This window comes from Solanum stenotomum, chromosome 5 (genome assembly GCF_019186545.1).
Source record: "Solanum stenotomum isolate F172 chromosome 5, ASM1918654v1, whole genome shotgun sequence".
In the NCBI taxonomy this organism is placed as follows: Eukaryota; Viridiplantae; Streptophyta; class Magnoliopsida; order Solanales; family Solanaceae; genus Solanum; species Solanum stenotomum.
This window is the reverse complement of record NC_064286.1, coordinates 1,436,323-1,451,346: the sequence shown is the minus strand read 5'-3', so window position 1 is coordinate 1,451,346 and position 15,024 is coordinate 1,436,323. Positions and strand designations below refer to the sequence as shown.

General features: G+C 31.7%; 2 protein-coding genes across 2 annotated transcripts; one reads left to right on the top strand and one right to left on the bottom strand.

Annotated features, from left to right (window-relative positions):
• The first annotated feature begins 1,573 nt into the window (after positions 1–1,573).
• Positions 1,574–4,176, top strand: LOC125865396 ((3S,6E)-nerolidol synthase 1-like). Its single transcript, XM_049545590.1, has 6 exons — positions 1,574–1,841; positions 1,939–2,323; positions 2,447–2,665; positions 2,950–3,088; positions 3,394–3,633; positions 3,714–4,176. Exons 1-6 carry the CDS (start codon positions 1,574–1,576, stop codon positions 4,005–4,007), a joined length of 1,545 nt encoding a protein of 514 aa, XP_049401547.1. The 3' UTR covers positions 4,008–4,176.
• Positions 4,177–11,970: 7,794 nt separating this feature from the next.
• Positions 11,971–12,955, bottom strand: LOC125865374 ((3S,6E)-nerolidol synthase 1-like). The gene is made up of 3 exons (XM_049545567.1): positions 12,794–12,955; positions 12,522–12,660; positions 11,971–12,099 (listed from the first exon to the last, which is right to left on the bottom strand). Exons 1-3 carry the CDS (start codon positions 12,934–12,936, stop codon positions 11,971–11,973), a joined length of 411 nt encoding a protein of 136 aa, XP_049401524.1. The 5' UTR covers positions 12,937–12,955.
• Between the last annotated feature and the right edge of the window lie 2,069 nt (positions 12,956–15,024).

Below are 15,024 nucleotides of genomic sequence, written 5' to 3'. Positions count from 1 at the left end.
GGACTACTTGTGAAGGATGTAAAGTATGCACTAATGACAGAAATATATAATACTAATCAATTATGATGATGATGGAATGAGAAAACTTGTGAATTAACATTATAATAAATAAAATGCATGATGTTATTTGATTATAAATTTTTTTATCTTTTTAATATTTACTAACACGTGTTGAACACTTAAACTAAGTAAAAGTTTTTATATTTAAATGATACATTAAAAATAGAGTTAGGTGGATTAAAAATATCATACTAAATTCAAGTGATAAAGTGATTATTAGTAGATAAAGTGATTCATGATCATGCATACATTGTATATCATTAGTTGATGTGATAACAGGGTTTGAATTTGTAAATTACAATATTCAACTTGCATTCAAAAATTACATGGTATATATATTACACAACTAATCATTTCTTAGGTCTTTAACATTATTGTATGGTTCACAAATCACTATCTTATCCTTTTTTGGACAAACATTAGATAACACGATATCTCTTTTTCAACGTGATAATGACAAAAAAAAGGGGGCTTTAATTATGATGATGATGGAATTAATGAGAAAACTAGTGAATTAACATTATGATAAATAAAGAATTTAGTGGTAATGATATAATTGCTAGTATATTATATTTAGCGACAATAATTAAATATGAGTATTTACAACGATCACTTTATATAAATGCAGCTAAAGATTTTAGTAATACGTAATGACATTAGCTTAATTACTGCTAAATCATATGTTATATATTATATGTTATTATATGTTATTTATTAAGAAGTAAATTAAAAAAAATATTAGATATTGATATAATTAAATTTTAACATGGTGATTTAAATATAATTAAAAAAAATCAATTCAAATCAATTAAAAAATTATTTCACAAATTAAAACATGAAATATAATATATAAAACATAAAATAAAATAAAGAATAAGAAGTTAAAGAATTTTATTGTGTTATTTTAATGATAAAAATAAAAAATTTATTTTTATTTTTACACAATATTTTTTTTATTGAGTTAATATTAAGAATAGAATAAATAAAAAAAGACATCTTTCAGAACAAGTAAATAGAAGGGGTTCGAATTGTCATTTCTTCAACTAATAATACTACACAAATATATATGACCAAATATCACAAGAGTAAATAAATCTTTCCATGGCAATGACTAGAGCCTTCTCCCCTTCACAATTATATCTCTCTAGCCACATAACCATAAGAAGAATTTGGGCTTTTCAACATCTTTTTATACAAACCTCTCGTAGCCAAAGTAAGATTTTAACTTTTATACACTAACAATATAAGATTATATATACTAATGTTGTCATTTATAAAATATCTTGAAGATGTATTTTAAAAAAAAATAAAAATTATTTGTGTGCATAACTTCTATATACTAATTATAACTTCAGTCCCTTACACGATGTAATTTCCGACGAAGAGATAAGGGTAGCTCCACCGTACCATTACACCATGTAATTTAGCATACAATTTTTTTTTTCATTTTAATTAAGAATGTTGTCGTTCTTTTTTATTTTCCTTTTTTAACTAAGAAAATGCTTAATTACTAATGCAGGATGGATTTAATAGTACCAAATTTGGACTACTTGTGAAGGATGTCAAGTATGCACTAAGGACAGAAATAAATAATACTAATAATCTTGTTTTAGTGGATACACTTCAACGTATGGGAATTGAACATCATTTTCAAGAAGAGATTCAATCAATTTTACAAAAGGAATATGAGCAAAGTGTTTGTTTTCTCAAATATCAAACCCCTTTTGATGTTTCACTTTGTTTTAGGCTTTTGAGACAACAAGGTTACCACGTGTCAGCAGGTAATTGGTTGATTATATCCAAGAATCCTAATTATCAAATTTTGGATAAGTTGTACAATTATATATAATCTCTAATTAATTATATTCCCTTGAGCAGATGTATTTAAAAGATTCAAGAACAATGATGATGGGACATTTGGATTAAAGCTTAGCCAAGATCATGTAAATGGATTAATTGGTTTATATGAAGCATCACAACTTGGTGTAGAAGGTGAATACATACTTCAAGAAATTGCAAATTTTAGTAGTGAGCACCTAAATGCATGTCTTGCAAATAGTGACTCATGTGATGAAGCTAGAATTATTAAAGAAACATTAAAGTATCCATACCACAAGAGTTTAGCAAGTTGCAAGGCCAAAAGCTTCATCAATAACTTCAAAGGAATTAATGGATGGGGAAAAAGCACCTTACAAGAATTGGTAAATATTGAATACTCCATAACTCAAGAGATACATCAACATGAATTGGCTCAAGTTTCCGGGTAAATTAGTTGTTGAATTCAATTTCTATACAAGTTTTACATTACTTGTTGTATGTATAAAAGTTATAAACTCAAATCTGACTTTAATATACTAATTGCAACTTTCTAAATATATATATATAGGTGGTGGAAAAGTCTTGGTTTAGCTGAAGAATTGAAGCTTTTGAGAGAACAACCATTAAAATGGTATGCTTGGCCAATGGCAATGCTTACAGATCCAAAAATGTCACAACAAAGAATTGAGCTAGCAAAATGCATTTCTTTTGTTTATGTCATTGATGACATTTTTGATGTTTATGGGACTGTTGAAGAACTAACCCTCTTCACTCAAGCTGTCAATAGGTATTTCATTTGAGCTTTTTTTTTTTTTTCATAAAACTCCTCATTTTTTTATTACTAAGATCACTTACAAGAGAGTAAAGACTTTGTTGTAAGTCTACTCAAACAAAGTAACACCAAAAAACACCAAAAAAGGAAATCTACTCAAAGAAAATAAAGACTCTCATATGACAGTTTCCTGAAGGGAAGGCATTTTCTATCAACGAAATAGGATTATGCTTTTAGATGAAAATTATATATTTATATACAAATAGACATAGAATGTAATTTTTCCTCAATTATTTCAGGTGGGAATTGGTTGCCATGTTGGACTTACCAGAATACATGAGATCAACTTATAAGGCTCTTTATGATACCATTAATGACATTGGCTATAATATCCACAAACTCTATGGACAAAACCCCACTCAAAATTTGTGGAATGCGGTATTATAACGTTCACTTTTATATATTTGTCCAGTATTATAAATATATGTCTATTTTTAAAATCAAGAGATAATTTGTCACTTATTAGTTTCAAATTTACCTTATTATTAACTATACTCATTCCAAGAACATCGAATTATTATATTCAAAGGGAGATATATAGTAAAATTATCATTCTATTTATTATTTTTTAAAAGATGTATCAAGTTGATACTTGAAAAACTAAGATAGATGGAGGGATTATTTATCATTTTATTAACTATAGTCATTCCCTAATATTTCATACTTTTTTTTTTGTATTTTAGTGGGTAAGCTTGTGCAATGCATTTCTAAAAGAAGCAAAATGGTTTGCCTCTGGGGTGGTGCCAACAACAGATGAGTACTTAAAGAATGGAATTGTTAGTTCTGGAGTTCATGCAGTCTTAGTTCACATGTTCTATCTCTTAGGTCTTGGTGTTAGTTCTATTCATTTGGAGGATGTATCAGCCATTTCTTCTTCTGTGGCTGCGATTCTTCGCCTTTGGGATGATCTTGGAAGTGCCAAGGTAACAAAAAGAAAAATTTCATCTTTACACATGACATGTTTGTATGATTTTTATTAGCAGAATATGCGTTGTTTGTGCAGGATGAGAATCAAGAAGGAAAAGATGGTTCATACATTGAATGTTACATGAAGGAAAACAAAGATACTTCCATTGAATTGGCAAGAGAACATGTGATTAAGCTAATAGAAGATGAATGGAAGAAACTCAACAAAGAACATTTGCATTTGATGAGTCAATTTTTAGGATCATTTTCAAATGCTTCTCTTAATTGTGCAAGGATTGTCCCTCTTATGTACAATTATGATGATAATCAATCCCTCCCTGTCCTCCAAGAATATATTAAATCTATGTTGTATGGTGATTTATCAGTGTGATTTGGTTAGATAAAAATATGGATAGTGTATAAGTACACACTCTATATATCCATCCCCTTATCTTATGTATAATAAATTCTTTTTAGTCTTATCTAAAAAGAATGACATGCTTTTGTTTTCTTTTGAAATTACTGTAATTTTATACTTTCTATTTTACTCTTAATATGAAAATTTTAGCCACCAAAATATATATAGCTTGATTTAAACTACAAATTTTAAAACTTTACCACGAATTTAAGTGCATAGTCGAAATTTCAATATGGACTTGGAACGTGAGGAGATGATAGGCTCAAGTCATTTCACTTTCTCATGTGGGAGTATTATGATATTTTGTTTGCATGTGTTGTGAACTCAATGGAGACATATGCAACTATGAATGATAAGGAGGATGAGACTAGTGATATTCACATTGACAAATGACGTCGGAGTACTAGAAGTGTAATTCCACCTAAAAGGTTTGACAGTTACTTTTGGGTAGGAAGAAAGTCACGTGTGCAAAGCGACAGTTAGTTACGGAAGTTGTATAAAAGTGTGAAAACGTGGGTAGGAAAAGGGATGCAATTAAGTATGATTCTGAAAGTTCTCTCCCTCTTCTTCTATCTTCTCAACCCAATTCTAGGCTTTTAGTTTCAGATTTCAAGTGTAGTTCCTTGTATCAGTGTACTTACAGTTCCTTTGTTTGTGTCCTGTTATATTGTAATTGTAGTCAGTAAAACATATCAGTTCATATATATATATATACTAGTCCTTAGGAACGTGCGTTGCACGTTTATCCCATATTATTGAATTATTAAATAGAAAATATTGAAATTAACAATATTAACTTTATCATTTACATCATATTCATTAAATAAAATTCATAATAGTGGAATTTTTTTTTTTTTAATCATAACAGTGGAATGTTGCATTTGCCATCAAGCAAGAAATGTGAAGCTAATTAAGATAATATAACATGTAATGGAATGAATATGCCGATATAACTTATCCTCAATAATCTCTCATTACGCACTTTACACGTAGATCCTATATCCAATTTGAAAACATAAAAAGAAAATTTTAAGAATAAATATAAAAATCACTTACAAAGGAACCAATTTACATGAAATAAAACCAAAATTTAAATTTTTGGAACATTTCCAAACACCTTCGAGAGATATGTATCCTTCATCTACATCAATTAGAATAAAAAATAAAATATAAAAATTATTAGTGTATAAAAGAGTATATATCTTTATTTCATTCTAATCCATACATAGTGATAAAATCTATTGCCTTCCAAATATTCATTCTCTATCTATCAATATTATCACATATGATGACGTCTTCGATCCAAATGCAACACTAATGCTACTATCCCTAACAGTTCTAAAAAGACAATGATATTCTTTTTCTTCAGTACCTAGAAGATCTAGTGTAAAGGAACCAAAAAAGTAATATTGGAGCAAAATGAGGTAAACAACATAATAGTTAGATATGGTCATAATTATTATCTAGAATAATTTTCTTCCAAAGATGATAGCTAGGTCAGAACTGAAGCATGAAAAATTAAGCTCTAACAAAATAAGGTGAAAAATTAAATGGAAGAAAGAAAAGCAACGAATATATATATATATATATATATATATATATATATTATGTGAAATGACAAAGAAAGGAAGAAGAGAGTTCAATTCACTTACCCAAAGTATGTAAATCAGTGAAAGCACCGATTTGAATTCCTCCGACAATTACCTAAAAACTAAATATTAAAAGAGAATTTTCTCAAAATATGAAAATATATTAGATAATGTTAAAAACTAACTTTGTGAATAAATGGATTTCAACCTCTGTGAAAATTTCCAATATCCATTTCCATCATTGCATGCTCCGTATGAACTTTTAGAACTTATACACATTTTTCTTCTGTAAAAAGCAAAAAAATACAATGAAAGTAATAAGTAATCAACTAATGTATTTAGAGAGAAATGAAAATTTTATTTAATGATCATGCATTTTTGCAAAAATAATGACCATCGGCTGGCCACCTCTTTGCTACACAAATATTATATATAGCTCTCCAAATTTATTACCCTCGCAACTCTTCATTCTCTTTATTTTTATTATAGCTCTCAAAATTTATTACCCTTGCAACTCTTCATTATCTTTATATTTTATTATCATAATTATATAGCAATAAAGTGAACATTTCTCTCATAATTAATTACCTTACAACTCTTCATTCCCCTTCTTTATTATAATTATTATAACAATATGTGAATATTTATAAGTAGAGAGAGAATAATTAAGATTAGGAAGGAAATGAGAAGCCAACAAACGGAGAAAACAAACAAGTAGGTATATGATCATTAGCATTAGTATAATAATATAATAATATGATATATGATTATTATTTAATTAATTAATTTTTATTACTTTTTTAATTTAATATAGAGGTATTTTCGTAATTCAACTTTTGAGGTTAAGCTCTTCCCACTTATAATAATATATGATATATATATATATATATATATATAAGTGTTTGTTTGTATTGTAAAAGTTGAGAGAGTTACATTGGTGCTTTCATCCAGAGGTCTCTAATGGAAGAGGACCAAAAACTCAAGTTCCTCGAAGACTCCATACGGGTGGTGAAAGAATCATTCTCGAGTGACATCTCTGAAATTCGATCAATGTTGAAAGAGGTGGTGGGTCATCTGATGGCGCTAGGTTCTCAGAATAGTACTCCTGTAGTGGCAACATCTCGACCATGTCAAACTACTGAAGTTTATGGAGGACATACACAGACACCTCCTACTTTGCGACACAAACCTGCTTCGGTTGAATTAGGACGATTCCATGGAGTGAATCCTGAATCATGGGTCTTCCAAGCAGAGCGCTACTTTGAATTTTATGGAATCACGGAGGATTATAAGTTAACACTAGCATCGTTCTACTTGGATGGTGATGCATTGGAATGGTACAGATGGCTGTTTCGCAATAAACAATTAGTTAATTGGGAGCATTTCACTGAGAAACTGCTGGTCCGATTTCAGAAACGAGATCTAGAGGCACCAGAGGGTCGACTTGCTAAACTTTGGCAGACCTCTACAGTGGCTGAATACCAAAGTCGTTTCGAAGCGGTTTCTAATGAGACGATGCATTTTCCAGATCAGGTATTAGCACATTTTTTTACTTCTGGACTGAGACCTGAGATTAAAACGGTTGTTTTAATTTGTGAGCCCATAAAATTAAATGAAGCTATACGCTCATCCCATTTATACGAGCAAAAGATCCAACTTGAACGAGGCTCCTTTAAGCCTGCTTTCAGTAAGGCTCCACCATTTCTGCCAACTCCCACTCATCCTTATACAGTCTCAAAGCCCTCCATATCGAATCAGATAGCTTCAATTTCCCAAACTGCATCAAATCGTCCGCCCATGTGATGCCTTTCCCTTGCAGAGTTACAAAGTCGACGAGAACGTGGTCTTTGTTATTCTTGTGATGAAAAATACTCTCCTAGTCACAAATGTAAGTCACTTCCCCAACTTCTACTGTTATCTGAACAGTCTGAGGCTGAAGCTACCTTACCAGATTAATTTGTGTCGGATGATATCTTAGCGGAGGAATTACAATGTTTGGAGGTTCAAGAACAGTCAGCTATTTCATATCATGCTTTATCTGGAGGAAATTCTTCCACTACTCTCTGATTTATTGGTCATGTTAATGGTTCACCGGTACAAGTGCTTGTGGATAATGCTAGTACACATAATTTTATTTAGGCGAGGATGGCAAACTTTCTTCAGTTGGAAAATTGAACCAACGCCAAGCTTTTCGGTGGTGGTAGGAAGTGGACAGTGATTACGATGTGAGGAAGTGGCTAAAAAAATTCCATTAACCATACAGGGCAACAAAACAGTGGAAGATCTATACATTTTATTCCTTCATGGTGCTGATATAGTACTCGGGGTTACGTGGCTTGCAACTTTGGGTCCTGTCCTTACTAATTATGTAAAGAGAATGTTTGAATTTACTCTGAATGGTTCTAAGATCTCGGGGAAAGGGGATGCACCTGCTGATATGCAACCAGTGCAATTACATAGTCTGAGAAGAATGGCTGCTACAGATGCAATTTCCTCCTATTTTCATCTACAATTGGTATCTGATTCGGAACCTTCATGTACTTTCCCATTTGATTTAGCAATGGTGCTCAATACATATGAAGTTGTCTTTCAAAATTCTCTAGGTTTGCCTCCTTCACGAAGTCAGGATCATGCAATCCATCTAGTTCCAGGTGCAGGACCGGTTAATGTGAAACCATATCGATATCCTTATTTTCAAAAGCAGGTTATGGAGCAGTTAGTGTCTGAAATGCTAAAAGAAGGAATAATCAGAACAAGTACTAGTCCATTTTCCTCTCCAATATTATTGCTTCGAAAAAAAGATAGCACGTGGAGGTTTTGTGTTGACTATCGTGCATTAAATCCAATCACAATTTGTGATAGATTTCCAATTCCTACAATTGATGAACTTTTTGGTGAATTGAATGGTGCTCGGTATTTTTCCAAGTTGGATTTATTGTCTGTATATCATCAAATTAGGGTCTGTCCGAAGGATGTCCCTAAGACGGCATTTCGCACTCATGATGGACATTATGAATTTCTCGTCATGCCATTTGGCCTTACAAATGCACCTCTACATTTCAAGCAACTATGAATGAGATATATATGTCCTGGTATTCTTTGATGACATTTTGATATATAGTCCTACTTGGACTGATCACTTGGAACATTTGGTCTCTGTTCTTCAATTATTGGGTCAATATTAGTTGGTGTCCAATCGATCCAAATGCTTATTTGGACAGGAATCAGTGGACTATTTGGGACATATTATTTCATCTCAAGGATTATCTGTCGACCCAGGAAAAGTGGAATCCATCCAGCAATAGGCACCATCTTGTATAGTGAAAGAAGTGCGGAGTTTTCTCGGCCTTGCAGGCTACTATCGATGATTTATCCACCATTATGCTTCCATATCAAGTTCAATTACTGATTTGCTAAAAAAAGAAGTTTTCCGATGGACACCAAAAGCTCAAATTGCATTTGAAACTTTGAAGACTAAATTAGGTTCCACTCCAATATTGGCATTACCAGATTTCAATCAAGAATTTCAAGTAGAGACTGACGCTTCGGGGAAAGGAATTGGTGCCATTCTATCTCAAAAAAAGGCAACCCATCGCTTATTTTAGTCAAAAATTGAATGCAAGGATGCAACGGGCTTCAACATATCATCGTGAGATGTTTGCCATTCATCAAGCTGTGAGTAAATGGAGGCAATATCTTCTTGGTAGAAGGTTTACAGTACTAACAGATCAACAGTCTTTGAAGAACCTCACTAATCAAACCATCCAAACTCCTGAGCAACAAAAATGGCTCACTAAACTAGTGGGTGATAATTTTCATATCATATACAGGCCTAGGAAACAAAATTCAGCCGCTGATACCCTCTCTCGTAATTCAGATGCTTCTCTTATGGCCATTTCTGCTAGGACCTTTAATCTAGAACAAGAATTGAAATTCTTGAATCAATCACATCCAGAACTATTGGCTATTCAGCAAGCTCTACAAAAAGATTTGGAGACTCACATGGATTTCCAATTCAAGGATGGGTTGTTATTTTTAAAAGGTAGGCTCGTGATTCCATCAGATGCACCACTACGACATAAGCTAATGTTTGAATTCCATGCCACGAATATCGGAGGACATGTTGGTGTGGCAAGAACATACCATCAATTTGCTTTAAATTTTTATTGGTGCCAGATGCGCAAGGATGTGAAATCATTTGTTACAACTTGTTAGATATGTCAACAGATGAAAGACACAAACTTGCATCCAGCAGGTTTATTGCAGCCTCTCCCTATACCAGATCAATTCCTTGAAGATATCGCAATGGATTTTATCACTTGCCTTCCAAGTTCCAAAGGGAAAACTACTATCCTTACCGTGGTGGATCGACTGACCAAATATGGTCATTTTATTCCCTTACCTTCCACATTCTCTACTCAACTGGTAGCTGAAGCATTCGTAGTAGGTGTAATTCGCCTTCACGGCCCTCCTTGCACTATTGTCACTGATCGTGACCCACGATTCCTCCATTTTTTTTGGCAAGAAATAAATCGTTTGTAGGGTTCAACATTGGATATAAGTATTGCATATCATCCCCAAACTGATGGACAGTCCGAAGCTCTAAATAAATGTCTTGAACAATATCTTCATTGTTATGTTGCTGATGCTCCAACCAAGTAGGTAACCATGCTGCCTTGGGTTGAATTCTGGTACAATACTTCGTACCAAACATCAGCTGGAATGACACCGTTTAAAGTGTTGTATGGACGAGAACCCCCAACTATCACTCGATATATATTGGGGAACACTGCTAGTGAATTGGTGGAGGCCTACTTCATTCAGTGTGATGCAGTTCTAGCGTCGTTGAAAAATAATTTGCTCAAAGCTCAAACAATGATGAAGACGTTTGTAGATAAACATTGTACTGATTTAGTGTTTACAGTGGGTGATTGGGTTTTCGTAAAATTAAAACCGTACCGACAACTTTCTATGTGACTGCAAAAGGGACATAAGCTTGGACGACGATACTTTGGTCCTTTCAAGGTCATCAAATGCATTGGAGAGGTGGCATATAAATTAGAGTTGCCTGTCGAAGCCAAGATACATCCTATGTTTCATGTTTCAGTACTTAAGCGTTGCTTGGGGGAGCCTATCCAACAGGTAACACCATTGCAGCTCCAAGATTGTCCTGACCAAACTGCGATAGATGACTTCAACCTTGAGGACAAGGTCGATTTTCAGCACGGGAGTAATGTTGTGAACTCAATGGAGACATCTGCTACTATGAATGATAAAGAGGATGAGACTAGTGATATTCATATTGACAAGCGACGTCGGAGTACTAGAAGTGTAATTCCACCTAAAAGGTTGGACAGTTACTTTTGGGCAGGATGAAAGTCACGTGTGCAAAGCAACTGTTAGTTACAGAAGTTGTATAAAAGTGTGAAAACGTGGGTAGGAAAAGGGAGGCAGTTAAGTATGATTCTGAAAGTTCTCTCCCTCTTCTTCTATCTTCTCAACCCAATTCTAGGCTTCTAGTTTCAGATTTCAAGTGTATTTCCTTGTATCAGTGTACTTACAGTTCCTTTGTTTATGTCATGTTATATTGTAATTGAAGTCAGTAAAACATATCAGTTCATATATATATAAGTGTTTGCTTGTATTGTAAAAGTTGAGAGAGTTACATTGATAAAAATGTGCTAATACCTGATCTGGAAAATGCATCGTCTCATTAGAAACCACTTCGAAACGACTTTGGTATTCAGCCACCGTAGTGGTCTGCCGAAGTTTAGCAAATCGACCCTCTGGTGCCATGCATGTCATCAATACGTACGTACCCAGAGGAATATTAAGTTTATTTTTCTCCCAATAGCTATCCCTACACACTTTTGGGTTCTTTGTTTGAATATGATAATGATATGCATGGACTATAGTGAATAATAGTGCTAAAAGCCGACATTTCCACATGCAATAGACTAAACAAAAAAAATAAAAATAGAGGAGTTATGTGGAAATATCAACAAGAGACTAAACAAAAAAAAAATTGAAGGCAACTTTCTACTTGATTGACATGGATACATTATCATACAACATAAAGTTGATGTATTCTAGGAGGACATGAAGGGCCTGTTTATCATCATAATTGTACATATCCATTCTTACAAGGTTAAGAAAAGCTTTTGAAAATGATCCTAAAGATCCATTCATCAAATCAAAATGTTTCTTATTAACTTGTTTCCATTCATCTTCTATTTGTTTAACCACATACTCTCTTGCCAATCCAATAGAACCATTTTTTTGTCCCTTCATGTAACATTCTATATATGAACCATCATTTCCTTCTTGATTTTCATCCTGCACATATATTAAACTATTTCATACGTATGAACTCCAGAACTAACAAGTCCATTCTTCAAGTACACATCTGTTGTTGGTAACTCCCCAGAGGCAAACCATTTTGCTTCTTTTAGGAATGCATTGCATAAATTTGCCCACTAAATTAATCCACAAAAAAAAAAAGGAGTTCATTACTCAGAAGGTCACTCAATTATTAGAAGTTATTCAATTACGTTATTTAACTTTGTTTATGTTACTTTAAAAGTTACTCTCTTCAAATTATTCAATTACGTTATTAAAAATAATTTTTCACAAATTACTTGTCAATTTACAAAATTAAGAGAGTATCAATTAAATTTCTTTTCATTTTATCATTACAATTAATTCTATTTAAAAGTGTAAACGAATTTGTAAAGTTTCAGAAAAGTTTCTTTTAAGGGTACTGAATTAGTAAAACTATTTTTATTTTTATGATTTCTTAGATGACATCGTGTAAAAGAAAAAAAGACAACTAATATGAAATGGATGAAATAAGAGAAAGTCAAGTCCTATTGAATTTTAAAAGCATAGTGAATAATACCGGGTTGCGCAAATTTTGAGTGGGGTTTCGTCCATAAATTTTGTAGATATTGTAACCAATGGAATTAATGGTATTATAAAGAGCCTTATAAGTTGATCTCATGTATTCTGGTAAGTCCATCATGGCACATAATTCCCACCTGAAATAATAATAGTAGCCTCTAAGATTATGGACCATAAAAAAATAAAGACGTTTTATATACTAGCAGAATGATTATTTGTACTTTACACTATCAACATATATATAAATTATTAAGAGCTCAAATAAAGTACCTATTAACAGCTTGAGTGAAGAGGGTTAATTCTTCAACAGTCCCATAAACATCAAAGATATCATCAATGACATAAACAAAAGAGATGCATTTTGCTAACTCAATTCTTTGTTGTGACATTTTTGGATCATTAAGCATTGTCATTGGCCAAGCATACCATTTTAATGGTACATTTTCTTGTTTAGTGTTTTTTATATCAACTTATTATGTTGTATTTGTACATCTAAAATTAGTCAAGGGGAAATTTTAAGAGATGGTGAAATGTTAATTTCTCCAAAAAGGAAATTTAATTTGGGATTTTTTAGTCCAAATGTTTCAAATAATCAAAGGTTTGTTGGTATATGGTATGTTGATGGTCCAAAAAATTCATTTGTTTGGGTTGCAAACAGAGATAAACCAATTTTTGATAAAAATGGTGTTTTTACTATTGAGAAAAGTGGGAATTTGGTGGTGAAAACTGGTCGTGGCGATTTAATGTGGACGAGTAATGTTGCTTCTATGAATAATAATTGTACAGCACATGAGCGGCTCATATTGAAACTTAAACTTATGTCTTTGTCTGATCCCATATTGAATATATTATTCCATCCACAAAGAAGAGAAACCACACATTTTGTACTAACTTAGCCAATTACAAAAATATGAAGAGACAATATAGCTTGACCACAAAGAACCTATTTGTGTGTACCACAATGCAATACCTAGGATTTGTGTCGGAGGAATTTTGAGCATGAACTATTTAAATTAATTAATAATAACTTTTTAAACACTAATTTTGAGATGTAAGCTAAACATATTGATACAAGGTAACATATTGTTGGAACTTCTTTTTATAATATGAGATATGTATTATTTGAATCACTATATATACTTTCAATTGGCTTGTGGATGACTTTATATATTATCAATCAAATAGCTTTACATACTTTCATGACTAGTAGAAAACTATAATAGAAGTTTCAAGTTTGCTATTGAGCTATATATAGTTGGAATTAGCCAACTTTCACTATTTTCTTTTAAGATTTTTTCACGTGATACCTAGTATGTTTAAACATATTTTAACTTTATAATATATTATTTTTTATGAAATAATTCATAATTATATCAATATTTATACCTTGTTTTATATTTTCTTGCATCATGTTACTTGTCATGTTTTTGTTTGCACGTCTATTAATAAAATATATTGGTATATGTATCATAAATTAAAGCAAATTACAGTTGAAAACCAAAATGATAAAAGTAAAAAAAATATTTAGATTGAGGTGCGGATATCTTATTCTCTTTAAGGAAATTAAACCCCACTGTAACATAACATACACCGATCCAACAGTATATATCTTGAGTCTTGACTTATTCCCTCTAGAATACAACATGAGCTCAACAACATCGTATATTTCAAATAACTCTAAATTAATTGAAGAGTTTAAAACTCAATCTAACAAAAAAACACCTTCCTTAGCTTCAATATAAAATTACTCTCATTCGTATCGGGAATTAGGTAAGGGCTCACAATATTTTTCTTTGTCCAGCAAGAGACAAATTAAAAGGGGTGGTTGGGATATATTTATAAGAAACTAAAACAAAATAATTTTAAAAACTTTGAAAATGATTAACCAAGAAAGGAGTTCAGTGAATTATGTTTGGATTTTTAGATAACTAAAGTTAGACAAACATGACATTTTGAACAGTGTGATGGGAGAAGAATTAAGTGACGTTTCTAAATGCCTACACTACAAATTGTTGGTTGTTAATTTCTCCGTTCATTTTTATTTGTCCATTTTAAATGTTGTACATCTTTTAAGAAATAATAATTTAGAAAATAAATAATTAATGCTAACTGTGAAATATATAAAAATTGTATTTAATTTCTTAATATGTTAAAAGTCATAAAGATAAAAATTTATTTTAAAAATAACGGATAAGTAAAAGTAAATGAAAGAGAGTACTTGTAAGTGTCGGTGAGACGGTGTGCCTACCTAAAAGTATTGGTTCATTTTATTTATCATGATTACTAAAAATAATTGATCCCAAATACTTATTATTTTTAAAAAATAAGATAGATTTAAGTATTTCTAACATTTTTACTTTTTTTTGCTAATGTGAATTGTGAGGAGAGATTAATGTTGTTAAAAGAAAAAAAAATTAAAATTTTTAAATTAAAAATAATAATTATTTTATTTATTCTGGCAGTAGACTCAACTTGAATGGAACTTGTATAAACATTACCTT